Below are 27,192 nucleotides of genomic sequence, written 5' to 3'. Positions count from 1 at the left end.
AATGAAGATATGATATCATATCGATCCATTACCGGCCCACTACAGGGCAAAGGTCTCCTCCTACAATTAGAAGGGGTTGATATTAAATCAAATCTAAATCAGCACGTTTCTGATAATGTTAGACATGCTTATATGTTACACAAAAGACCATATTACACACAAGCTGGTATTACATTTTAATTAAAAAAAGACATACTTTGACTATGAATTAAAGATGAATAGACTAAGATGAAAATGATAAATGAAATATCAGCTATCAACAGTGGCGTCATAGAGGATATGCACTGGGTACATACATGCACGCCACTGGCTATCAGGGTCCACTTTAAAAATATAAAGGCTCCAAAAAGCGGTTGAAGGTAAATAAAAGAGGAATTCTCATTCAGTTTAAAATAATGCAGTCGACGTTCAAAATGTGACATGTTGGAACAAGATTCGTGCTCCGCTAAGCGAAAGGCTTCGGGAGCGAGATATCGCGTCACATCACAGGTTTTGCGCTCTTTAAAAGCCACTAACTTTTAGTAGGTATTTCTCTTACGTTTTCGCAAGTTTTGTCTTTTGATGAAACTGTTCATTACGTTAGTGCACCATCAATATCATCAGCATAATGAATGCTCCATAGCTGGGCAAAGGCCATCTCTGCCCAGAGAATGTAAAGTTACCACCACGCTACTCAAACGGTCGTGAAACAAGCAGCCTCATTCTGGTAACGAATTTTGGAACACGTTAATATAAATAATGTAACAACAGTTACCACCCAAAAACAAGATATGTCTTAATTTCTAAAAAATCTTTAAGATTTTTAATTTTAAACCAATGTTACAGTAATTTTATAAGGTGGGTAAATAATTATACTATAAATTGATATTGGCCAGATATTTTATTAAATTTATTAGGTTTTTTACAAATACGCTAATAAATATTATTTAATTAATAAATAGTTTTCAAGAAACAATTATAGTTACAACACAAATGATTAACAACCAATGTTCATGACATTGATTGGTGGGAAATTCAATATAAATACGACTACATTATAGATACACTTCAGTCCTTCATGGACTCGAACGATGCAAAGATACCACCCGGTGTCTTAGTCATTATCACTATATTACGTAATATGACAGAATCTTTCCAATATTTATAACATGGCAAAAACTGAAGTCGAAAAAAAATATGCGACGGTAAAAATTGCAAGTTCACGCGTTGAAATTTTGAAACCACTCCAGTGGGTTCTTAAGTTAAATTATGTAAATTTTGACTTCCCCATTCCGCCACGTGGCCTTGTATCAAGCGTACGTGAAGATGTGAATGAATTATTCAAAACTTAAGTCTAGCGCATAATGAGTGTGATTTTTGTTGCGATTAACTAGTCTAAGTACTCATACCTAGGATATGTACACAGATCAGTGTTATGTTATAAGACACAGTGTCCTAGGGTATTTAATTTGACTAAGCGCTAAATATTTATTCAACGTTTTTAATGGATACCAACAAGATATATTTGTTAGAATGGAACATCGAAGAACCCAACGTGTTGTGTATACCTATCACTGATTACAGTCGGTAGTAAGTGTCGTTCAAGCTATGAGAAGTTTTTTTTCAAAAAAAAAACTTAAATAGTTAACCTTTTCTTCGCCAAAAACACAGCTTAACTCGCCATAATAATCATTCCCACAGAATTTTAGCTCATATTTTAAATAAATTAACTTTTTCGAACTCTAGCAAACAATAAATTACTATCTCTAATACTAATCAACATCTTAAAAACCCATCACTGATGACGACGATGTTGATTTTCGAACGCGCCCCGGTATCTATATAGGCTCCTATGGTATTACCAATACTGATCAGATTCAGGATGACAATGAATTAGCAATTTAAAAATTGGATTTCTATACATTAATTTATGGGCTCTCTTCGTAGCACTCGCCCCCTCTCCTCTGTTACATCCTTTAAGTTGATAACCAGCTACTTTCCTTCCTAAAAATAAAATGAAATGAAAATAATTAAATAAATAATAATCAATTAAGTTTAAGATAATGTTTAAAACCTAGAAAGTACAAATATTAAATGGTTATAAAAGGTATATTATTTAATATTATTATAACAACGACTCAATAACATTATTATAAATTCAATACTTTATTATACTACGACAATACACACATCGTTATCAAGCCCCAAAGCAAGCGTAGCTTGTTTCATGGGTACTAAGATCTTTTTTGTGAATAATAGACTTTAATACTTATAATAAACTGTCTGTTATAATAAAATGTCCATCACAGAAACATATCCGTCGTGGCCGTCTAAATTAATTATTAAAAACAGATAGTATATGAAACTTGTGGACAGACCTTTACCACTCAAGCAAGCTGCTGTATTATATTTTTGGCGAGAATGCAACGATGAGACCCGGCTTCTCATCGCGACAGCGTGAATAAGGAAAATTTACGAACAATATTACTATATAGGTTCTATGTATCATACAGGTCATATTACAGTACCTACATATGAAGTAGAATACATGGTGAACGATCATGGAGTGGAATAACACTAGGTAAAATTAAAGTTCTGCCATTCTGATATTATGTTTAATATTCCAATGCCGATCACAAGGTCCCTACTCCGATTACCGGGTCAGGCCAAAAATAAATAGTTATTTGGTGTTTCTGTCAAAAAAATACTCAGTAGGCCCGGAGTTAGGAAATTACAGTTCTTCAGCCCCATGCTTCGGAGAGCACGATCAACCAATCCAACTAATTGTCGTAGTATATTTATTTATTTATTTATTTATTAATTATACCTACTAACCTTTACTAGGCTATACCGAAGCCCACCACCCTGCCTTAGAGCAGTGTGATGGGTCTATGGTCTAATTTCTTTGGATGGATACTTGTGCCCAGCTGTGGGACATATTTTTATGCCAGCGACTTAAAAAAAAAAAAAAAAAAAAGTCCAGGAAAGCCGCACTGTGTCCATTAACGCGCGTCGTAGGTGTTGTGCCAGTAATTAATTAAACCGGCAACCACGTACTTCTGACCGGAATAAAATGCTTCTTGGCGGCAGAAATAAGAATGACAGTACAGAGCTCGTCCGGGTATCTACATACCCGGACGAGCTCTGTCGAAAAGTCGACTACTTTATTCAACGGAAGTGTAACCAAACATGTGTTACTATTCTTACGTTACGTTACGTCTAGTATCTTTATTAATAAGGGGTCATGGGTTTTAAGAAAAAGCGACCATTTCCGTTTCTGGGGAAATTAGCAGCAGTATCAAGATCATATAGACTAGATAAGCTGCATATAATACACACACATCTAGTCAAGTTTTAGGTCAAGCGGTTAGAGATTTTCATTGATAGGTCTTCGACTCTTCACTCACGCTTTCAGTGAGAAAACTAGGTGACCGAGTTCTGATGGAGCTCGAAATATATTTATAGACAAAGATTTTTTTTTGCATTCGTGACGTTGCATATTTTTACTGTTAATTTCCATTGGATTTGTATATTAATAACGTCAAGGACGTATGTATATTTAAATAGAACACAGATACTACACAGCCTTCTATCCAAAATAGTGTAGTAAAATTAAAAGCCGGAAAACCCTGAAGACAGGCGTTACTTTGCTAGATATTCCTGGTATACTACACACCACATTAAGCTTAATTTGCTTTAATCTGAAATCCACTAGGTAAATTTATATTAATTAGTATACACCAAATCTCACAGACTTTTCTAATACGCGTAGTGAACGCACTTTTCACTTACCGGAACATCCTTAGCAGATGTTGATTTTAAATACGTGTATACTGTCTCAAAATAAAAACGCATAGTTTTTATCGTTTTTATTTATTAGACCCATGTCCCCACGCAAACTATTAAGAACGGTTTACGTATAAATTTTATTTTCATTGAAAATAATTTCATTACGTAGAACTAAATATGAAGACCACCAATGGCCACTGGATTCCGGAACCACGCAATAATAAGGATTTCATGAGTTGATTAAACTACTATCGAGAGTTCATTCAACTACTTTCATTGACTTGCTAAGCAATTTTTACTCAGCTTAACGAGGTAGCTAATGATCAAGTATCAAGAAAAACCCTTCATCAATATTTTTTTAAAGGTGTTGCAGTTTTTTTTTAACTTTAGCCAAGAAACTCATAGCAAACTCCTTTCCTACTTAATTAAAAATTACATTAAAATCAATTTCGTGTTACCCGATGAAGGAAACTGCCTAGATAAGGTAGTTACCTAGCACTTATACAATATACCAAACTGAGTTCCATCTAAGTCGTCGATCTAAGTCCATGTATTAATGCCAGCTACCAATCATCCATAAACACATAACTAATGGTCATGGGATGTTCAGATTCTTTACGGTAACCATAATTAAATTATTACTTGTTTCAGGTATAAATCGATGATCGCACACGTCAGCCAATACTCCAGAAGAGGTAAGATACAAAAACGCCATATAAGTTAATGTATTTCTGCCGGCATTAACTCTAAAGCATGACACACAAAGGCCGGTGCAGGGTAGATCGGGGTTCTAGAGGCCACTGATATAACTCACAGCTCCTAGCGTTGTTCAATTCGGCATGTTTCACTCACAATAAAGAACGCCCCAATCACCATGAATTTAGTATATATACAGCGATTCACTTGTAACATTTAAGTGTAATGTATCAAGATCAACTCGAAGATAACAACAGACAATGCAGCGATATTCGCCGCTCGCTCCCTTTTTGGTATAGAGCAAACACATTGTATCACATCACATCACATTGTTTGACAAATTATTTACTAAATACAACTGCATATTATAATTTTTCAACATGGCTTCGAGGAATCGACGCCATGAAGAAAAATGAAAGTTAATAATCTTGTTATGTGTCTGAAGTATAAAGTTAAACTCGTAATGCCATCCAGTATGAGCTTTGTTTTAACCATAGCATACTTACAATATTTAGTACCTACGTTACTACAAGATTTGTAAATTGGCAATCGTACATCACTTGCAAGTATCTAATCAATCGATGTTATATTATTGTAAAATAAAGCTTATCTACCTTATTTAAATGCTTAAATTTGTCTATTTTCCGAAAGCTTTTGCAACAGCTCTCGCTTTTGGCGAACATTTGTAAACAATAAATGAGTAGTACAGAAAGTTAGTCGCGTCATGCCAGCTTAACTGTGACGTTATATCTAATATTTCAAGGCTCGAAACAGACCCACTTTTGCAATCCTGCTAATCTTGAGTCCTTTGGTGTTTTTTGGGTACCTTAAACAAGCCTAAATAATTTCGTATTTAAAATTGCCACGCAGTTTCCATGATTCATACCGAGGGCAATCCTAAACAAAATATACAGGAGGCGCGAAACAAAGGGATAACAATAAGCCCTGACTTACCATTACACCGTAGTTCATATTGCATAGATACTCGATCGACCCCATTGACAAAAAAAAAAAAATGGCCGATGAGCTATAGATCAAAACAGCCCAATAATGTCCCGCCCAATAAGGTTCCCTAGCCTATTAATGTCCCGTTACTATGTTTTTTAACTATTGCAAGCACAGTCCTTGCCTTCTGTGATTTAGTAAATTATTAAATACCTTTTTTTCTATTATATTCTACATAATGATGTCTGGTAAATATGTAATAGAAATTAAATCTATAGGGTAAAAAATATTTGGAAAACTTTAATGTTTATAATTATTCAAATATAAGAATAATCATAGTTTGTATTATCAAAAAAAAATTTTAAAAGGACATTTTTGGCTTTGCAAGAATAGAATTCATAAAAAAACCAATCACATAATTATAAAATATATTTTGTGTTTGGAAGTTGTGTCAATTTAGGTATATTTTTAAAAACGTCAAGTAATTGTAATTTTGATAGTACTTTTATCCAAAAAATTAATTGGATTACATTCTTTTAATATATTAATCAGAATAATAGAATAATATTGAAATATTAAACCTTATTTTATTTCAAATCATCTTATCTTAAAAAAGTTTCTTGAAAACTGTTAGAAACATCTAGTTACACAACTTTATTCTAGTTAGAGCTACAATTAACATATAATTTTTATAGTTAGCGACCTTACCCTCCAAATTCCAATGCCAGTGCAGCATGCTCTCGTTTAAAGCAATAAATTGACATTTAATATTATAATAATAATGGGTATTTCCAAAAAAATCTTAAGTCTATACAATACAGTAAAAGATTTTCTTATTTTATAGGACGGGGCATCCATGAAAGCAAAGTTGATAGCAAAGTTCCGCACGCGTTTTTAGGCGAAAATGTCGTTTGTTGCCGATGTCTAACTAGATAATAATCTAGTCAAATATTAAGAGCTGCAAACCTTGATCAGTTTCTTGATCCATTGTTACAAAACGGTGTGAAGTACGATTGCATCCAATCGGTGCAAAGTTAAGACCACTCGACACGACCGGTGTCGTGGGCAGATTATTTATTGCCGCTATTTATTTCCTTCTGCTGAATGGAAGTGTGAAACAGCTAACAAATACCTGCGAGACGCATTTTCTAAATAAAGTTAAATATTACTGATTCTGCAGTTTAGGTAGGTATATCAATAATTATACTAGTATTATAATGAAGAAACATATGTTGGTTCATTTTGTAATCAATAAACACTGAAACTATAGGACAGAGATTATTAATTATTTTCGCATTAGTAAACTATTTAATAGCTTTTAAAACCTTATCAGCCTTAAATTTGTAAAACAAATGTAATTTATTTCTTTTTTATTATTATTTATCAACGTAAATCCCCGTAAAATAATAAAAAAGGGAGAAATGCTTCACAACTTTGGTTTAAAAATGTACATTTTAGTCGCTGATGGATTAACTCCACCAACTTTCCATATACGACATATAAAAAGGATATTCCCACTTTAGTACGCCTGCAAATTGCAATGCCATCCCTGTTAGTGCACGTAATGACATCTAATATCATTAGTCTTCCGGCAGGCCCTAGGGAAGCTATCAGACGCAATCAGTTGCCATAACTAAACTTGTGCTACTTACGATCTGGCTGCCAGAGGTGATTTCATGTTAAATAAATAAGCTTATTTACTGTTTAACATCTGTATTCCTGGTTTATAAAACTAATATCTAAATCCTATGGGAAAATTACTGTGCGCTCAACGAACTCCGCATACTAGTACTAAGAGTGTGCGATAGAAACTGTCCATACCTGGGTGAATATGCTTAGCCTTAGATCTCGGTTATTGTCTAAAGTATAATAGGCAAATTTTGAATAACTGCCCAAAAGATGTTCACAAGTATCAACTATATAAAAAAATCCATTCCTGCACAAATTAAGAGTTTTGTTAATTCCCAATTAAGTATATTTAAAAAAATTATACTTGCCGTATGTCATGGTCATACGCGTGTCATCATAAATTAGAGCTTTAGTAAGTCCTTACTCCCTGGCTAAAGATTATTTATTTTGGTATTATTAACAAAAAACTTAGCATCTGTTAATTTGAAATCCCAAAATACCTTATATACGAAGAGATTAATAAATTTCAAATGCTGCAAAATTATATTTATATAGAAGTGACTTCATAATTTTCAATTCGGCATTTCAACTGAAATTAAATGAAACTTATTACACTTTATTGTACACCAAATCAAAAAAAAAACAAGCTGTAAAAAAATACACAATTAAACAACTGTCATGGTGGATGGCTAAAATTTGCAGTTATATTAATTGAAAAAAAAAATATCAATCGCACTAGAATAAAAATAAAAATAGGTTTTTTATAATACATGAAACATATATGAGTAGATAAGTTTAATATTTTAGCCATTCTTTATTACTGTCATCATGCCTATTCCATCTTTTCCTGTGCCCAACAATGATAATAATGATGATGATATCTTTAAAAGGCAACATAAATTACAAAAGGCAACATTAATACTTAGGATGATTTTCAATTTTATTTATATGACCTAGACGGTATGGGATTTCAAAGAAGAAAAATTTATCACCGAAAGTACCGACGCCGCTTAGAAATTATGATATAATAAAACTAGTGGACTCGGCAGACGGCCTGCCCGGTAAAAGCGCCACCTACCGTGTCCAATTTTGTTTTCTAATCATTGAGGAGCCCATTGAATATATGTAAATACAAAAATTTCATTAAACCTGTCCAGCACACGTATAAAAGAATAATTGTCCTTTTTAGTATTTTTCTCGCCTTTTAAACTTCAACGAACATTTCAAGCCCTAAATAAACCAAAACGATCCAACCCTTCTTGAGTTTTAGTGAGGCTAAAAGACTTACTTACTGTCATTCTATGGTTACTTATTTAAGTATAATTAAAATTCTATTGCAAATTGCAATCTGATACAATTTCATTCCCCGGTCAGATTGACGAGGGATGGTATTAAGGCCTGACATGATTTCATTTTTAAGCTAACAGCTTTTTATAATCTAATATACTCGGTCATTTTCATCGGAGACTTTATCATTTGCCAGTGACATGGGTGAAAACAAATACAAATTTTTGTTCATATTGTACTAGCTGTGATGGCGAATTATATCTAATACTTACCTTTTTAGGTAAAATGTTTCGATTGTTAGTGTGATTTCACACTTAAAAAAAAAAACTTTGACTAAAAGCCAAATATAGTATATATGATAGTTATATTTACCTACATATCTTTATAATACATAAATTCAGCCATTTGATAACAAAAGAATTAATATATACCAAAGTCGCAATTTTTATTGCCTTTTTAGGTCTGAAAAGAATTGAAGAAACATTAGTTGAAAAACATAAGTAACTACAATTAAAAAAAAACTTAGGTACAAGAAGTATGAAATTGTATTATCCCCACAAGTATCGCTAAATCTTGATGAAATATTAATTTGTTTAGAAGGAATCAGATATTTCCTGTGACTTGGTTCGCATTTTATTCGTCTTCTTTTTGTGGCCCAAAATGTATCTTATGTTCTTACCTAGGTTGCAATATATGTTTTTATCAAATTTTATCAAAATCTGATCAGTGGTTTATGCGTGAAAAGGTAAATACTTACTGTAACTGGTGGGAGCAGCCAGGTAATTCTTACAATATTGCACATGCAGGGATATAATACATCTCTTACCAATTTGGCGAAAAGAAATGATATTGCAGATAATCTAGAAACAAAGTCACGGTCAAAAGCTCCTAGTAATTTACAGTAAATTATATTGTCTATAGGTCTCTAGCCATATGCACAAGTTCAACCCATGGAAAATTGCAATTCCGTCCCGTATAATTATATTTCTCGGTCAGATTGCCTGTTACGGGTTACGGGTGAGGGTAATGAGACCCAGTGTGATTTCATTTTCACTCTAACAGCTTTTGCTATCAAATCAAATTTGGCGGTTTTAAGCTTCGACTGTTTATTTTTTATTTATTTTTTCAATCGTGTCGACTTAATTAATATTAACTTTAAATGAGTAGCAGTTAAAAATTCCAAAAACGACGGAGTGTTAGAAGTTTGATTTGTCTGCGTGTGTGTATGTGTATGTGTGTCTGACTGTGGCTTCATTTTTCTCCAACTGATTTTGTTTTTTTCTTTAAACCTGAATTATATATAATATATATATTTATATATATGATTGTTGATTGTCGTGATTGTCGGTCACTGAATTAGTCGGGAGTGTTCTTACACATAGCTAATGTTTGATGAAAATCGGTCCAAAATGGCCGCCACTACAAAATGGCGAATTACATTTTCTTTCATTTGATACCCATACTGAGATACAGTATGGATATATATGTACACTATATTAGTCGTGAGTTTTTTTTTATTTTAATATGTGCATTTTTTTTGTGCTTTTACTAAGTTATTTACTGGATTACCTTATATAGGAAACGGAGGGTCTGTTAATATGGTATTTGCGGTTAACTACCCAATATCTGCGTCGCACCCTATACCTGATATTACTAATGGCTGCCTAGCAACCTCTGTCCATTTCCGTATTCCGTAATTACGATTGGTATTTGGTATGCTTTTGGTGGCAGTCAGTCATATTTACCTCCCTGCACGACATATGTAGTTATTATTATGAAATTTATTACTTACCATAACTAGGTACATGCAATTCATATAAAAATTCATATTTTCATTTAAATTTTTATTCGCAAAATCCTTTAAAGGGTTTCTTCCAATAATTTTAGCATGGGACGGTGTATTCACCTGACTGACTTGTAATACTTGGGTTCCGCACTAAAACAACACTATTCGTTTTCGTAAATATGTGAGTGTGGCATTTTATATTCTAATTTCTGTCGTAACAGGTCTGGATAGAAGAAAAAGAATACGAAGAGGATTGTCTGATAATCGAGTAATTATCACCCATCACTTCACCGAAAGAACTGTGACACCTGGTGGTGATGTGAGTACTTTGACAGTAACCGATACTAAAATAACGACGTGCCATGGATACAAATGTGAATAATGCAAAACTGTACCTAATCTCGCGTATCGATTTGTTTGTTTAACCAATCCATGACTCAACCGCTAAGTTGGCTTTGCTAGAATTATACCTGGTGCCGGTATCTAGTAACAAAATTTTTATCCCGGTAAAACATAGTATAAAAAAACGTTGAAACTATTACTTAGTTTCAACGTTTTGCTGGCTGGTTAGCTGGTTAGCCGGTGTTTAAATTCGATCGATTGAGTATTGCAGATAAAACTTATTTCAAATAACCCCCTTTTAGATAGCATTTATAATCAAGATGTGAAATGACAAAAAAATCATAGATATCTGCAAAACCTAAGCTCTTGCCGTTTTTATCGATTGCTACCAAAGAACTAAAAGCATCATAGCATTGAATGGGTGGTCCTCGCCGTTATAAACTCTATACTTTTCGACAAATACGTAGCGCTTTGTGTTTTCGTTCCTACTTCAAATGGCAAAGTTCTGTAATGACCTTCCAGCTTTCATTTTAACTCTGGGTGGGTCTTCTAACAAGCGCGTTTCTCTTTATCATCATACAGGGTGTCATGAATGACAACTGATGGATAGGCGCACTGATGGATGGATCAAATGTGACCGCTGATAAGCCTTAAATTCAAAAATAATGTGGTGTTTTCAGATAAGTATGCAGTGTTCTGCTACAGGAGATAGACCTCCGCAATTTGTTTGGGAAAGAGATGGCGTCACCATGTCTAGTAATACGGATCCAAGGTAAGTTTTGATATGAAAATAATAATAGATTCTATCGTGAAGTATATTCGGTAGATTCTATAGTGACGTGGTTAGTACGGTATAAATAATTCTCTTTTGTAGGATGCGATCTGCTTTGATACCTTTCTAGCGTCTTACTTACCAAATGCGTACCAAGAAACGGGTCAAGCCGCTGGGTCTTGAGACTCCATGGGTCCATGATTATCAGACACAAGACATTTAATGAATGAATGTCGTGTCGCAACATGAAATTATTTAATGGGCTTAAAAGTGTCTCTTACGGCTAAGTCTATCCGTAAAACAACTTGGAGGATCGTGGCTCTCATAGATACCACTCCCGTCACAATTATTCGGAATTTCTTTCTATAAATCGCTGTGCGAATAGCACTACTGGCTCTGATCTGACCAACGTCTCCAAATACGGCCGCAGATTCTCCTTCCTTTGATTTTACCAAATATGATTACTTAACACATGGTCACAAATGGACAACAAATATTTCGTGTCGAAAATATCTTTCAGTTATCTGAGTTATTATTGTTTTCAAATAATTTTATATTTCATACCATATCCATTTTTACCAATTTTTTTTATAGATACGCGTTAGGCCAAGTCATGACATCAGACAACTCAGTCGTTGCGCAGCTCAACATCACTAGAGTCAGAGTAGAAGATGGTGGTTTATACTCTTGCACAGCAAAAGAAGGAGATCATTCCGCCACACATGAGAACCGGCTCGATGTTTATGGTAAGTTATGGCATGCTTCAAATTTACATAACATAACATGAAAGGCTACCAAATTTCCTGAAAATACGACTTTCCACTGAAACTTTGTCCAGTTTTTATATTAGGTTCAGCCTAATTTGTTAGTTTCTAAAATTAAAAACTAATGAAGAAATTATTTAGGTACTAGGTAGGCTGTGCTCAGAGATCCTTCCCGCGCCGGAACAAATTGGAGTGCAGCTACTATACATCTAATTTTGACCAAGTTTGCTGTAGCAAACTATCCGAGTTGCTATAGCTCATCAACATAAAATTCTGTTTGTCACAAATCGCGCAGGAAACATTGATTTTTCGGGATAAAAAATAGCCTACGTGTTAAACTAATCTCCATTCCAAAGTCCAGTCCGTCCAGTAGTTTTTGAGTTTAAGAGTAACCAACATCCATACATCATCACACGTCACGTTTATAATGTTGAAGTAATAGGATTAAATTTAAAAAAATCATTAAAGTTATTGTGACAGCGCCTGTTAATTTGGTAATCCTACGACAACAATGCTAACTCAATTTGATCCGAGTTTAATGGATTACGAATATCAGATGGCAATCCGTTTAGATTATCTGACGCGCAACTTCCAGTTTACCCTTTTTGCATGATGTTCCATTTCATAATTGGAATTTTATTACTTGCGAATTGTGAAAAATCATAAAGTAGGTATTCTTCTTATTTTAAGATGTGAAAGCATTATCGGTTTATTTATGACCCTTTACTTTCAGGACCTCCATATATTCGATCGTTGCCCCCAATCAAAGTGCAAAGTGGAGAACCAATAAATTTAAGGTGCCCTTTCTATGGATATCCTATAAGGTACCTTTTATAGCGCTACTAGGCATTTTATTACATGAAAAAAATTTTTAGGAAGTTGATTTACTACTTACATCCAGACATTTATTGCTAAAACTTAGATTTTTCGGCATACGTAAAAATAACACCATTATGCTGTTACAGTAAAATAGACTGGGAACATAAAGGAAAAACCATAAATTCAAACAACTTATTCCAAAGTCGATACAAACGAAATCAAGGTCACCCGAAAAAGAAAACCCGTAGAAGTATTGCCAATATACATGGAATACTTACGATACCAGAAGTCAGTAAAGAAGATAATGCTGCTGTATACACTTGCATAGTAACATCGCCTTCAGGTGAAATGGCAAGAAGAGCATTCGAAATACAAGTGATAGAAGCACCAATTCTTGAAGACCTTCTACTGGGCAATAACCTTCAGGAGGGTCAAATAGTAAATATTTATTGCAACGTCCGAAGCGGAGATTTGCCGATACATTTTGAATGGTTGAAAGACGGGAAGAGAATACCAAGTAGCTTAAAAGTAAGTTTCAATTTGTTTTTACTACTGAGTATTATTTGAGTAACTTTTAGAATTTTTTCGTCGGTAGCCATTTCATTAAACATCACGAGGTCTTGAGTTTAGAAATTTTTAATTCCCGGATTGGACCGAAAATTGGGTCTTGCTGTCAAGGAATTCTCAGTAGGTAACAGTAACCCAGTAACCAGTAACCCAACTCTAAAATCCTCGAAGAGTGCGTTAGTGCTGTTTTGAAGTCGTTCGAGCTCGCAAACTCTCACATTAGGACAGCTGTCTTAGCTTTACAAGTTTAGACCCGCAGTCAGTGGCGTGCATACAATGTGTGCAGTAAGCGGGCAGATTATTTAAAACTGAGAAAATCTCCAATAAGAGATATAAAAACTTAAGGGTAGGGTAGGCTTATTTTATTAACTCGTGATTTTTTTTATTATATCATCTGCCCGCTTAGTGCATACTCTTTGCATACCCTACGCCAATGCCCTCAGTCCTCCAAGCTACTGTCCTATAAGAGAGAAGACCTGTGCTCGAAAGTGAGACTTTCATAGGCTGAGGATGTTGATTAAGAAGCTAACTTAGCTAAACGTACCTAATTAACTTAACACTTTGAAATTTTAGGTAGTAGAAAGAAGTTCGGAGCTCTTTAGTGCATTAGTAATAAAGAAAGTGTCTTTGGAACATTGTGGCACATACACGTGCGTCGCTTCCAACCATGTTGCTAAAGTTAACAGATCCACAGAACTCTACATTAAAGGTAAGTAATTTAAATGATTGCTTTTAATCTATCTTTCTATCTATATATATATAAAAGAAAAAGTGTGTGGGTATGTTCCGTATAGGCTCCGAAACGGCTGGACCGATTTCAATGAAACTTTCAGGGAATCTCCGGATTGACCTGGCGAGTTATCCTGTAAAGTTTGGTGACGATCGGAGCACTCCTATTTTTGAACTGTCAAACTGTCAAATACAGCTTTTATTTACTATGATTCTATTGTTGGGTGTACATGGGTGTAGTAATGATCTTCACCCGCTCGAGAAGAGAATAGAAGAGAATGAATACGGAGAGAAATTAATGATTTAATATATTATGAGACTTAAATTAAAAATTTAATGATGTAAGTTTATTGTTTAAATAAAATAAAGCAAAATATAGCCCGGCGAAGCGGGCTGGAAACGCTACTATTAAATAAAATTAATTTCATCTGACTACATACGGAGAGTAACGGCGACCCATTTAATATTGCAAATGTCTGCTGTTCAATTAAAAATCGTTAAAATTTCTAAAAAAAATACATTAAAAACCGTATAGTTAGTGTAAGTGGTGCGATGCGGAAACTGATCTAAACTGACTAAAAAACTAACTACTTAATATTGATCGGCGAATGAATTCCAGTGAATGTAAGACCATTGAAATATTTCCGCGTTGTATCCATCCTTATGATTATATTATTCAGACTTTTTTACTACAGTTATATTGACAAAACAAAGACATAAGAGAAATTAATTTTTCAGTGGCACCAAAATGGCTAGAAGAGCCTAATAACTCCTCATTGCTTTTGGGAAGAAGAGGCACAGTATCTTGTAGTGCTAGTGGGTATCCCCAGCCCCAAGTCCACTGGATGAAAAAAGATGGTTAGTTCTAATTACTGCTTCATTTATGTATGCCGGACCAATTTTTAAATGAGGAATGTTTAAACATTAGGTAACAAATGTATTGCAAATAGTAATTTTTTACTCTTTCAGCAATCTTAGGAACCTGGCAACCTGTTCTTGAGCTAGCTGGTGGTGGAATTCTAAGTATGCCAAACGGAACTCTAGTCATTGAAGAGGTTTCTCTCACGGATGAAGGCCTCTACTCCTGTAACGTAGAAAACGGAGTGGGCACGCCTCTTAGCAAGACAGTCTGGATGAGCGTTAATAGTCGGTACCATGATATTTATCTATGTCGTTATATAACACGGCTTTAGCAGAGCTTCAATTGAAGTGTCAAGTGTTATTTTACATTTCATTCACTGTAAGCTACTAAGATAACGAGGAAACTAGGAATCGATGCGTTCTTTAAATGAATACTTGTTTTTATAAGCTTTTATTTAACTTGTTGTTAGTATCTATATGGAGATCAAATCTTGCAATTGATTTTTGAAGCAGTTATCCCCAAACAAATTGAGCTTAAATTTTACACACATGTTATGATTCTTATAGAAGGCGGACTAATTATTTTGGACTTATCCTCTTCTCAGAGGATTTGATACTCAAATCATGGTTGAGTATCAAACTCTTCAAGAAGCAAATGAAAAGCTTGTTTATAAAAATAAAATTAATTTTATATAACTTTATCTTTCAGAGCCAGTGCATTTTGAAATTTCATCAACCAACGTAACGTCACGACTCGGGCATCCAGTCACGTTAGAGTGTAGAGCGCTCGGCGATGACCCTATAAGGATAGTTTGGACCCATAATGGCAACAGTTTGGATTTTTCAAGTCACAGGTGCCATGAAATTTGCTTATTTATATTTCTACTCAATAGCTTATAATCTATGCGAGGCACATTGCCTAAGATGCTGGCAGCATTGTCCCTTAAAATGGCCAAACTAATTCCTTGCCAAGGTCAGCCACCTTGGCCAAGTTAGTCCATTTCTAGGACCAACGGTTGACTCGATATGACGAGAGAAGCGATCAGCGCTACTTGAACAGGAGAGTCCATGGTGTTCGTAGGGATCAACGCTGTCACCATAGTGGCATCAATGTGGCTGATTATAGAGGCGCCAAGCTTAAGACCAATCACCACCGAAAGAGAGGTGTGGTCTAATATAATGCCTAGGTTGGCAGAAAGGAGAGCATGTAGCCAGTAGCCGGACTCTTTAGTAGAGACAGCGAAAAACGAGCACGGTCTTTTTTGGATGCCATTTGACCTAAAAGAATGTTAAAGATTTTATTTTTAACAAAGAATGTCTTCCCACTGTCTCTGTGAAGCAAAATATATCGGTATATTTACAAAACCAACTATTTGTTGCCTCTGCAACGTGTACACTTCTATGGATCCCAAAAAACATTCATACAAACAGTTTTTCTTACATCTTATACTATTGTATCTACTAAAAAAAACTTCAGGCACTACCAACAGCCAACTTCCTAAAAAGGTCAACCTGGGTTCTGGGTTCATACCATCCATTCATACCTACTGGTACACGGATTGATTTTGATGGAAAAAAGGTATTTACTACAGGTACTTACTTACCGATGTCGTCAAGGTCTACTATGTTTTCAGAGCGAAGTACTCTGAAGCAAAGACTGCTCTCGGTGTGACGAATACAATCAATATCCAGTTTTCTGAGGCGGTCGATGCAGGGTTCTACCAATGCCGTGCCAGTAATCCTTACGGCGCTGCTACCTTCAACATTTTTCTTACTATTTTAGGTAAGTTACAGTTATCAATTTTCGGTTCCAGTTACCGTGTTTGTTGTTACGCCTTTGTCTTCGCTTAAAGAAGGTTATTTAAAGCTTTGAACGTGTTTAACTAACATATGAAATAAAAAAGCTATATTCATCTATTTTTTCTCTTCTTTAAAGATCTTCCTATGAATATTTCAGAGCCTCCGACCCCTCCATCAGAACTGCGCGTTGAGTCAGTACGGTCACGTACTGCAGTAGTGTCGTGGCGTGAAGCGCGGGCTCACGCTAAACATTACGCACTTCAATACGCACCAGCGCATTACGCTGATGCAGGTTGGGAACATGCTGTAAACATTAACGTGACCAGGTATGAATATGAAAATTATCCTTTTACTTTGCTTTTGTTTGCGATCACTTTCGAAAATAAAAGAGGAAGATTCAGAGTATGCGTATTGTGTAGTTATATACATCTAACGGTATTTAATCTAGCATTCACAGAATCAAGTGCAACGCTTATTATTCTACGTTAACAAAAAATTATATTTACAGAATTGTTTTTAAAAAGAACATGAATTCTTATATATATTAGACGGCAAATATTTTATAACATAATGGTGCCCTCGTTCTAATGTAGTCAAGAAACGACTCTTTGCAAAATTATCCTTAAAGATGGTGGATAACGCTATTTTTATACTCTTAATCTGACGCTTTTCATATCTTGTTGTTAGTTCCATTGAGATAGATTTTGTAAAGCATTATTTTGGTGTGACCCACGCGAAGTAATTTTTAATGATTAAAATAGCATATATATCGTAACATTCACTAAGATAATTGTTGAATTTGTTGACACCTATGCGAAGAAATTTTTATTGAAAGAAAAAAATAATTTAACAGAAAAGAAAACGACATTCGCCAAACTATCGAACTACAAAATTTGCGACCAGCGACAGCCTATGTAGTACGTGTTGCGACGGGCAATGAAGTGGGGGTCAGTCGATACACTGCTCCCATACATCTGACGACTCATGAAGAAGGTAAACTAAAAGATTTAATAAGAAAAATTCACGAACGCACACACAAGATCAAACATCAATGGCTGTTCAAAAAGATAAAAAGATTCTTGCAAATTAAGATGTTTATGTTATTTATTCTAGCGCCTACATCTCCACCCATAAACATTCAAGTAGACCAAACGGAGAATCCTGGAGAGCTGTTTTTAAAATGGTCACCACCACCTAAGGATAATCATAATGGAGTTATTACTGGATACCACATAAAAGCTGTGCCACAGAATATTGGCTCTAGTAAGGATACGAAATATATTTACTCTTATTTCTGAACTGGAAGTAGAATATTTTCGTCTTCCTCTTATACTTATGTATAACCTAATAGAAATTCCACAAATCAGCTTTGGCCATTTAATTATTGGGTTTAATTCTAAATGTGATATTAATCTTTAGTTTCAGAAGATGGTGATACACGAACGTTAAAAGTGTCACAACTATCGGGAAAACAAGAAACCACAATCACTGGTCTCTTGAAAAATACAAGGTAAATATTTGTCCCTAACAATAAGTTATGCATGTGCCGAGTGAATCGCAGACCAAAATACAATTGTTAACCACTTCTCTTCTTCCTGCGGGTATCGTAAGAGATGACTAAGGAAATTTCATGGAGAATGGGCAGCAACGTCCTCCAAGCTACTACTACTATCTACTGCGATCACCAACCCGTCTGCCCAGCTTGGTGATTATGGGCAAACCCCTTCCGTGAGGAGAAGCTTTTAGTCCAGCATACTATATATATACATATAGGCTATTGATGCTGTGATGATGCAAGTTACTTTATTGGTATTAATACAAAATAAAAAGTACGATGAAAATAAAAAATAAACTCTGTTTCAGATATGCTGTAACGATATCAGCCTTTAACAGTGCAGGTTCTGGACCATTCTCTCTACCAGTATTTCAAGATACTATGGAAGGAGGTAAATTGAAGATAATAGATAGATGCTTTTATACTCAACAATTGTCAAACGTTTGTCACTTAGTACATTGATAGAGAGGAATTCTTAGGGATTTATAATTATCAGTTAAAATAACTTCCTGTGATTTAGTTTCAACCTCAATTTTTTTTAACAAGCCTATAAATATAATTTTTATAGCACCAGAACATGCTCCATCTTCTGTGGAATGCACTGCAGTTTCTTCTACTTCCCTGAGGGTTGGATGGCAGCCTATCGCTATTCACGGCCAAGGAAGTTCTTTGATTGGCTACTCCATATTGTATGCTACGGAAGGTAATTGAAGCTTTTACTAATAAGTATGAAATCATATCATTTTAAATAAAATAACGTCTCCAACCCTGCTTCTGGTTCTAGATAGTGCCTGGCATAATCAAACATCTCTCCACACGGAGATTTACCTTCAGAGCTTGATAAAATACACAAACTATACCGTCAAAGTAGCTGGCTTCTCTAACTACGGAGCTGGACCATTTTCATATCCGATTGTATGCTCTACTCTACAGGATGGTGAGCCATTTCAATATTAACACATTTGTTCGTTTCGGTTTGACTGTTACGAGGGACGTTTCAGAACTTTAGATGTGGATAAGAAATACTTACTAATTCTAAACACTTTACAGTTCCTGATGCACCCGCAGACATCAAAGTTCTCATACTATCACCTACATCCTTGTTAGTGAGCTGGAAGAAACCTGAACATCCCAATGGAGAACTCCTTTACTACACGGTCTACGTGAAGCCGACGTCAGGGTAAATATTTTGGAATATATTGTTATAGCCCAACCGTCATCGTAAATAGAAAACGAAACTTTTGAAAGTTTTTAAGAAGTTTTGTACTGATTTCATTTGACATTAAAATAAAGCGCATGCATTTGCATTACATTTAAGCGGTGATAGCTCAGTGGGTAGGACTTCGAATTCAGTTTCGGGGGGCCGAGTTGAACCCAAGCACGCACTTCTAACTTTTTTAAGTCATGTGCGTTTAAAGCAATGAAAATATCACTTGCTTCAACGGAGCAGCAAAACATCATGAGGAAACCTGCATGCCTGAGAGTTCACACAACCAATCTGCACTGGGCCAGCGTGGTGGACTATGGCCTCAAATCTCCACCCACAATGAGACCCCTTCTCATTGTAGGAGGAGACCCGTGGGAGGGGACCCGCTTAGTGGGCTGGTAATGGATTGAGATGATGATGATGATGATGATAATGATGATTTGCTTTACGTACTAAAAAAATATTTTATTCCAGAAGCGGTTCACCACAAACCATTCGTGTGGATGTAGCACGCACAACGGCAGATGTTAAGGATCTTACGACAGGCAGGCCGTTCGAGGCCTGGGTCACTGCTAGTACCAGTGTCGGAGAGGGGTCTGCGAGCAAACGTGTTTCCCAGATGCCTGTACAACGGGGTATATATTAGCTCCAGTTCCATTGTCTGGTTCCATTATTTATCTTTAGGGCACCTACGCCCCTAAAATGAGTAGAACGAAATATATAAAAATCTTATACTTAGTCTTACATGTCGAGATACAAAAAATATAAGGATATAATAAAACAATTAAATTGTACAATCGTTTTCGAATTTAATACATCCGAGGTCGTCAACTTCCTTTTTTTAAAGTCACACTTTCAGTAACTATGTTTTTGCTAGCTGGATGTGTAAAGAGGAACTCTACATTGAAGATTGGTTTCCAAAACTATGAAGATTTGTTATTGAAATAGAATAATTAAAATTAAATAAATTTATCCGGTAATACAAAATTTTTAAATAAAAATATCCGGTAATATCTATCAGAATCAAGCAGATTATTCGCAGAACCATTTTCATGATTGTATTCGTTGCGCTAGTAGGAAACCGGTGCGTTTCGGCTTGTAAAGATTGCCACAGGGATAGATAGCATAGGAAGGTACTCACTGTCACAAATTTATACAGGTTTTTTTGAGAGAAGTGGGGGTGGGGACAAAAATAGGCAATGGTAGGGGAACAATGGAAAAAAAAACTTTGTTTTGGCACAAACAGGCATGACTAATGAATGCTTCTTACTGTTGATTCATCCAACAGTACTGATTGTGAACCAAAAATGGAAAAGTATTACTTAGACATTAATATTTTTGTAGTGGTGGCCGGCGTAGCATCTCTCGGCGGTTCAATATCGGTGGGCGTCGGATCATCCCTTTTGCTCGTGTGCCAATGTGTGGGTATCCCACCACCTCGCACCGTGTGGTACCACAAACACAACATCATCACTCACCATCCGAGGTTCACTAGGAATCATGATGACAGCTTATTGATTAACAGTAAGTACCTATTAGGCTATTTATCATCGTATGGCCTGTTTCATATTTTTGATATTTAATCAATCATATCTCACTTTTGACAGACTTCTCGTTTTATTTATATTGCATTTGTATGTAATAAGTACGAAGGTATGTATGCTGAGACAGCATAATTATCTTCCTCTTATAATATACCTACCAACTTTATACAGAGTTTCTCATAAGGCTTTCATTCGAACACACGCATTTATTATAATTGGTCTTACACTAGACGCAATCTTGAACTACTCTGAAAACAAAGTCTTGGCTTGCTTTAAATTATGAAAATTTAAAGTACATCTACCATTAAACACTCACTTATTTTAATTTAATCTGTAAAAATAATAGATGTTTGCCATTAGAATTCCAATATATACTGATTTTAAAATATCTACAGAAACTCAAATCCTATTTCAGACATAGACCAATCTCTAAGTGGAAACTACACCTGCCTAGCCAAAAACCTATACGGGTCTGACTCTGTAGAGTACACAGTCATAGTTCTACCTCTACCCGAAGCTCCGATACTGAGGGCTACGCCTTACAAAGATTCCATACTGGTCGAATGGGAACAGCCCTATTATGCAGTCAGTAATAGAAGTTCCGGTCAAAAAATTTGTAAGTATTAAAAATCAACGTAGACTAGCCTAGCTTCGGATTTCAGTTTAGATTAAAATTAACGTCATACGAATTTCTCAGTAACAAGTTTTCTTAATTTTTAGCATACAGCCTTACATGGAAAGAAGCAAGCGGACCTTGGCAAGAGGCATGGTCGCCCAATAAATTGGCCAACAAATTGTCTAACCTTTCAGGCGTACAGAAACACGCACTTACAGGCTTGAAATGTGGCACAAAATATTCTCTGAGGATTACAGCTACCAATAAAGTTGGAACTTCACAACCTGCTTATTTGGATGTCAGTACTTTAGGTGGAGGTAAGAGATATATGTAAAATCTTTAAACATAATTCTTTCTTCGTCTTAAAACAGGTAATACAATCCCTGCTGTTGTTTTTATTGATCCAAGTGCTGCTGATAGTAGCCAAGAAATCGATCTAAAATGGAGAATTACTAAGGAGTTATATGATTACAAATTCCTTTCAGCACCAATCCCGCCGACAACAAACGAATGGTTCTGGAGTAACTGTTCACACATTTATATCCAGCTTGCTGGGTGGGACGACGCTGGCTGCGAATTGAGGACATGGGATGTAGAATACCGGGTATTAGGCTCCAGAGGCTGGATCCGGGCACACAATACTCTGGTGAGAACGTCCTTTATTACTGCTGAATTATGGTGTCATGTTTTCCCTTGATTTGATGATGATGCAACACATCGATTGATCACCATGGTCTAGGATGAACATCGTCTAAGATGGGACGCTGTCAATACGCTTATTATAGTTAGAGAAGGTACGAAATTCTCATACTTCCTTAAAAATGATAAGTTTTTGAATTATTGGAGCGCTTAATAAATGGCTGCGTATGTAACTAACCAACCAAGGATAGTACCCCTATCCAGTTGCTTTTCTAACAGTTGGCAATATTTGGAGGCAAACTGTTCTCAGGTGATCTATGTAGGTACAAAATTTGCAAAAAGTGTACAACGGCCTGCAATTTGATTAGGGCACTTATCAGAAATATTTATTCTTTCAGACATACACAGACCCTTCTTGGAATGTACCACTCTATCAGTCTGGTTACCGAGCCAGTTCTTTCGCCATTTCCGCGCTATCGCCAGCCACGTGGTACCAGCTAAGAGTGACCGCCACAAATGAGGCTGGTAGTGTGACCACGGGCTATAACTATGCTACTAAAAATGAAGATGGAAGTAAGTAATGCTATGGTCCTCTTTTTAGGTGCTTATTCCTAATATAGGTGGTAGCGGATAAAGCATATAAGGCGTGACCGCTATATTAAGACTAAGTCGTGAGGATTTAGATGCTGTCATAAATAATTTGGAAACATAAAGACATTGTGATTTTTCTATAACAGAGTTCGCATTTTTTCAGGTGAAGTGGGACCTCCTTCAGACTTATTCGATCTGAACATGCTGGTGATCGTATTTAGCTCCATCCTCCTAGCTCTGTGCCTAATATGCTGCGTTTACATTTTAGTCAAAAGGCAGAGGTGAGTTTCATACCTATCCGGCAAGGTCAATATGGCGCCGTAAAGTTTCGATGACAGTGTACCTTGTATAAACTGAAAGACCAGACCTAACAAGTCTATGCATTGCGATACCGCAACGCAGCCTGCTTTCTCTGGATGATTGCAAGACATCATGCACAGGGCACATAACTTCACCATCTGGCATGGAAGGCATCAGCAATGGCAACGGATTTTTCTATGTATAAAACGCCACCGCCGCTATTTAGGTTGTTTAATTTCACCTTAGCGACAAATACGAATTTGTAGGTAAAGATTATGTACGTGAAAAAAACCTTCAGTAATACTTGTTATAGGTACTTAATAAATTAGATCTAACCAAGTTTTCACGTAGGTATACTTTCATACGAATGGAACATAATAAACGAGGACATAGAAAGTTTGTTAGATCTCACCTTTGCAGCTAATATAGTAATTTGTAGGTTAAGACAAGTAGTAAGTTTTCAAGTAGTGACATAGGTATATTTTCATACCAATGAAACATAGTAAACGAGTAGATAGGTAGAATAACAATGCGACATGATAACTTTTAAACTTAATGTAAGGTGGCTAAAGTTAAGGGTTAGGCCATAAATATTTATAGGTTCGTTCTGATATTTAACTTAACACGCAGTACATGAGTCGTGACGTAGTTGGATATTCCAATAGTGCTGTGAGTGGTCAGGTCTCTTGGAAGGAACGCGGCTATGCTGTTTCATTCATTCATTTTCTTCAGAACTAACACCTTCACGGAATACCGTGACTCCATCACCGTGGACAAGTCAGAGAGCGGCAACATCACTGCCAACACTTCGCACAGCAACCTCGCAAACGTAAAGGAAAACGCGATCAACGCGCAGAACCGGATATACAGCGCGCCGATACACGTGCGGAATAACAGCAAACATGGTAAGCGTCGTCCATCTACTTCAACTTTTCACCAGCCATACAATAGAGTGCTAATAAGTGTGAGATTTTCTACCTACGTTAACTTACTCAATCACGTGTCTAAGTAGCGCCATCTTGTACAGTACTGGGAAACCGTACTGACACTAGACGGTGCTCTTAATTGCCTCGAGGCCCATACCCCCAACCGGCATATTGGCAGCTTGCGGGACCGACCCGCGCGCGTCGGTACAACCAGCTAGGAACTGTCAGAAATATTAACTAAAACTAAATTTATGAGTATAAAGGTTTCGCGCACCAAATCGTCTCAACGACGAATAGATTAAAATTGAAGCATTGAAATCTGAGCTTCATATTAAGTCCCACAAAGTGTACTTTCCAAAAATAATGTAATAAACTTAGAGTAGAACTATGTATTTTGACCTACTATAGGTATGCCTAAAGCTTTTACTAAACTTAAACTAGCAAAATATACCTAATTTTGAGCACGTATATCTCACGAAACTTTTATCGTATTTCAGAGCTGTACGAGATAAGTCCGTACGCACAATTCGCTGTGGGCTTCCGTACGTTCGGTCACGTGGAGAACCAGGATTTGCCGAACCGACACATGAAACAAAGATACGATACAGGTAAGTCTACGAAAAGTTGCATGCCCTGCAAGTATAACTTAAGTAGACGGCGTTATCTCGTGAACTATTCAAAAGTAATCCACTTTTCTGACCTAACAAAGAACGGAGGATAGTAAAGTAGTATCCGTTTTAGATGGTTGGCATGGCATTTTGGGAATGTTATTTCCTCTAGTACCCACTCACTAGTGTTACTATACACAATGATTTCTTAATCGTCGGACTTCAACAGCCCTTTTAATCTATGCTATCTACAATAAATGTAAGCAATATTCAAAATAATCATAGTTTATTACACCATTTTCGAATATTCTATCATGCTGTATGAAACGACCGCAATAGATTGAATTGGTACCGCCGCAGCACTGAGCCGCTTACTTGATATAGGATGCTTCTTGTAAACCAAACTTTTAATTTTATTTTTCAAAACATTGATCATAGGTACTGACTGCGTCCTCTTTGTAAACAGAAAAACAAGGCATCATGTAAAACACACTTGCTACTTATGCTTCCAAGGTAGTAAAGTGTAGTAAACAAACAATACCAACTGCCGAGTAAACCATAACGTTAACAAAATGAAATGTTTATTGTTTTCTTTCAGAAACAAGTTTCCAAGTGTGCTCAGAATCAGAAGACAGCGACAGTATATCGAAGTCAACATTAAAAAGTGTGCCAAGAAGTAAGTTTCAACTTCCAAAGTATTATTGAACCAGCAGATGGACTTCCACTGCTCTACGGCAATCAATGGAAGTCCATAAGAAAGTGGAAGTCACGTGTTTTATAGGTTTTCAAATTTCTTTGACATGTGCCCCATACTTCCAACATCTCCCTGCTGCTTAATGTCGTCTTTCACGTAGTATGGACACTACCTTCGCTGCTTAGGTCACCAAAACAGCACCTCGTGTCCAGTCGTTCGATTCTCTATTTCATACCTCCAATTTAATACATAGATGTGGCTTTTTAATTTTTAATAATATTTTTTTTCTTGGTTTGTCTAACAGTTTTGTCTTTAAGAATACATTAAGCTATGAACCGCCTTTACTACCACTAGCAAGCCAGCAATATCGTATTGGAGCAAATTCAAGCTCTCTATCTCTCTTTCCTACAAGAGAGTCTTTGTGTATCCCCGTGCTAGATGACTCTTCGGTGACCAATGCAATAAAAAACTTCAGAATTTGAAGCATTGTCGCAAGGTTTCCTGCCTTTCGGTATACTATAAGATATATTTCGGAGAGTGTGCTCAAGATCTGATCACCTTTTAACCATCGAACCGCGAGGCACCGTAAGGATCCATGGAGGCGTACGAAGCGTTTTGCATCCTCGTTTCTGATTCACACCGTAAAGATCTGAAATGCTCTTCCAGCTTCCATTTACCTCAGTACCTATACGAGTACCTGTTAAAATGTTCTTGGGTCTCCGCCATTTCATTTAATATTTACTATTTCATTTTATATTCCATTTAAAATGAATTTCACATTTTATAAATATTTTCATTTGTTAAATAGAATATTTTTTTTTATATCACTTTCACATTTTATAAATATTTTCATTTGTTAAATAGAATAATTGAGAATAGTACATTGAAGGGAATAGATCAGCACATGCCAATATAACCTTGTCCGTATTGATTGAAAATATATATATATAGATGTCCGTTTGAAAATATCGGAAATAAATAATCCTTATTGATTATGATATTTGCCACTACCTGGCGTATAAGTCAGGAAGCAGTAGAGTATATGACATATACTTACGACCAATCCAAATTATTATTAGCTTAAACTACACAGAGGTCTGACGTTAGCGTTACTTCCGTCAGAAAAAAATCTGAGTTACTCCCTAGTCGCACCTAAAGAAGTTTTACCTTAAAAAAGCACAGTCACTCGATAAATTAAGAATAATGATTGAAGCTACATTGATAAAAATTGAGTAAAAATAATGAGGCTTACCCATCATATTCAATGTAGTTACTAATCCGTAATTCACATCATGTGATTTACGTATACCCATTATAGAATCAGGTATTCTAGTACGTTCATATAAGAGTTTTCTTTATTTTTCAGAAGTATGCAGAACGCCGCATCATAGGTAACTAGATAGCTAAATCACCCTCAAATATTTGGAATATTTCAAGAAAAATGTTTATTTGCGAAGTAAAAATAATGTTTCAAAAATCACCAGTTCGGTATGTTCCTGATTTCAAAGGGTTGCCAATAAAGGCACTTGCCAAATTAGTTAGCATTTATTATTGGCTAAGAAGGTTGTTGGACTTTTGAAATTTTGGGCTACTTTTATATAAGTTTATTGTGGCAACGATAAAGAATGATCTTGTGCCAAAAATATAAAATTGTTGAGTTTAAGATCTTTAAACCTGTTATTTTTTTCAAAACTATAGTTTACGTATATTTAAGGACATTCTTTGTATGTGGAATATATCGATAAAC

At 35.7% G+C, this 27,192-nt stretch overlaps 1 protein-coding gene across 1 annotated transcript; it reads left to right on the top strand.

The window, feature by feature from the left end:
• The first annotated feature begins 2,492 nt into the window (after window positions 1–2,492).
• Window positions 2,493–27,051, top strand: LOC120626677 (Down syndrome cell adhesion molecule-like protein Dscam2). The gene is made up of 31 exons (XM_039894296.1): window positions 2,493–2,560; window positions 4,420–4,463; window positions 10,333–10,430; window positions 11,134–11,225; window positions 11,820–11,971; window positions 12,723–12,813; window positions 12,955–13,336; window positions 13,949–14,084; window positions 14,843–14,962; window positions 15,074–15,250; window positions 15,675–15,819; window positions 16,600–16,748; window positions 16,923–17,091; window positions 17,619–17,758; window positions 17,879–18,028; window positions 18,185–18,275; window positions 18,629–18,711; window positions 18,889–19,023; window positions 19,105–19,257; window positions 19,371–19,500; window positions 20,002–20,162; window positions 20,872–21,051; window positions 21,487–21,687; window positions 21,792–22,004; window positions 22,173–22,333; window positions 22,725–22,899; window positions 23,081–23,198; window positions 23,950–24,122; window positions 24,641–24,751; window positions 25,350–25,427; window positions 26,812–27,051. The coding sequence occupies exons 1-31, from the start codon at window positions 2,541–2,543 to the stop codon at window positions 26,838–26,840; spliced, it is 4,257 nt and encodes a 1,418-aa protein (XP_039750230.1). The 5' UTR covers window positions 2,493–2,540; the 3' UTR covers window positions 26,841–27,051.
• Window positions 27,052–27,192: the final 141 nt, after the last annotated feature.

This window comes from Pararge aegeria, chromosome 1 (assembly GCF_905163445.1).
Source record: "Pararge aegeria chromosome 1, ilParAegt1.1, whole genome shotgun sequence".
Classification (NCBI taxonomy): Eukaryota; Metazoa; Arthropoda; class Insecta; order Lepidoptera; family Nymphalidae; genus Pararge; species Pararge aegeria.
Note: the sequence above shows the minus strand (reverse complement) of the source record. Positions and strands in the feature narration are given on the sequence as shown.

Coding starts and splice junctions, on each gene's coding strand:
- LOC120626677 (XM_039894296.1), top strand. CDS start 2,541: ATGGAGTGGAATAACACTAG. Junction 22,005..22,172: donor TGTCAGTACTTTAGGTGGAG/GTAAGAGATATA, acceptor AATTCCTTTCAG/CACCAATCCCGCCGACAACA. Junction 24,123..24,640: donor GCGGAATAACAGCAAACATG/GTAAGCGTCGTC, acceptor ATCGTATTTCAG/AGCTGTACGAGATAAGTCCG.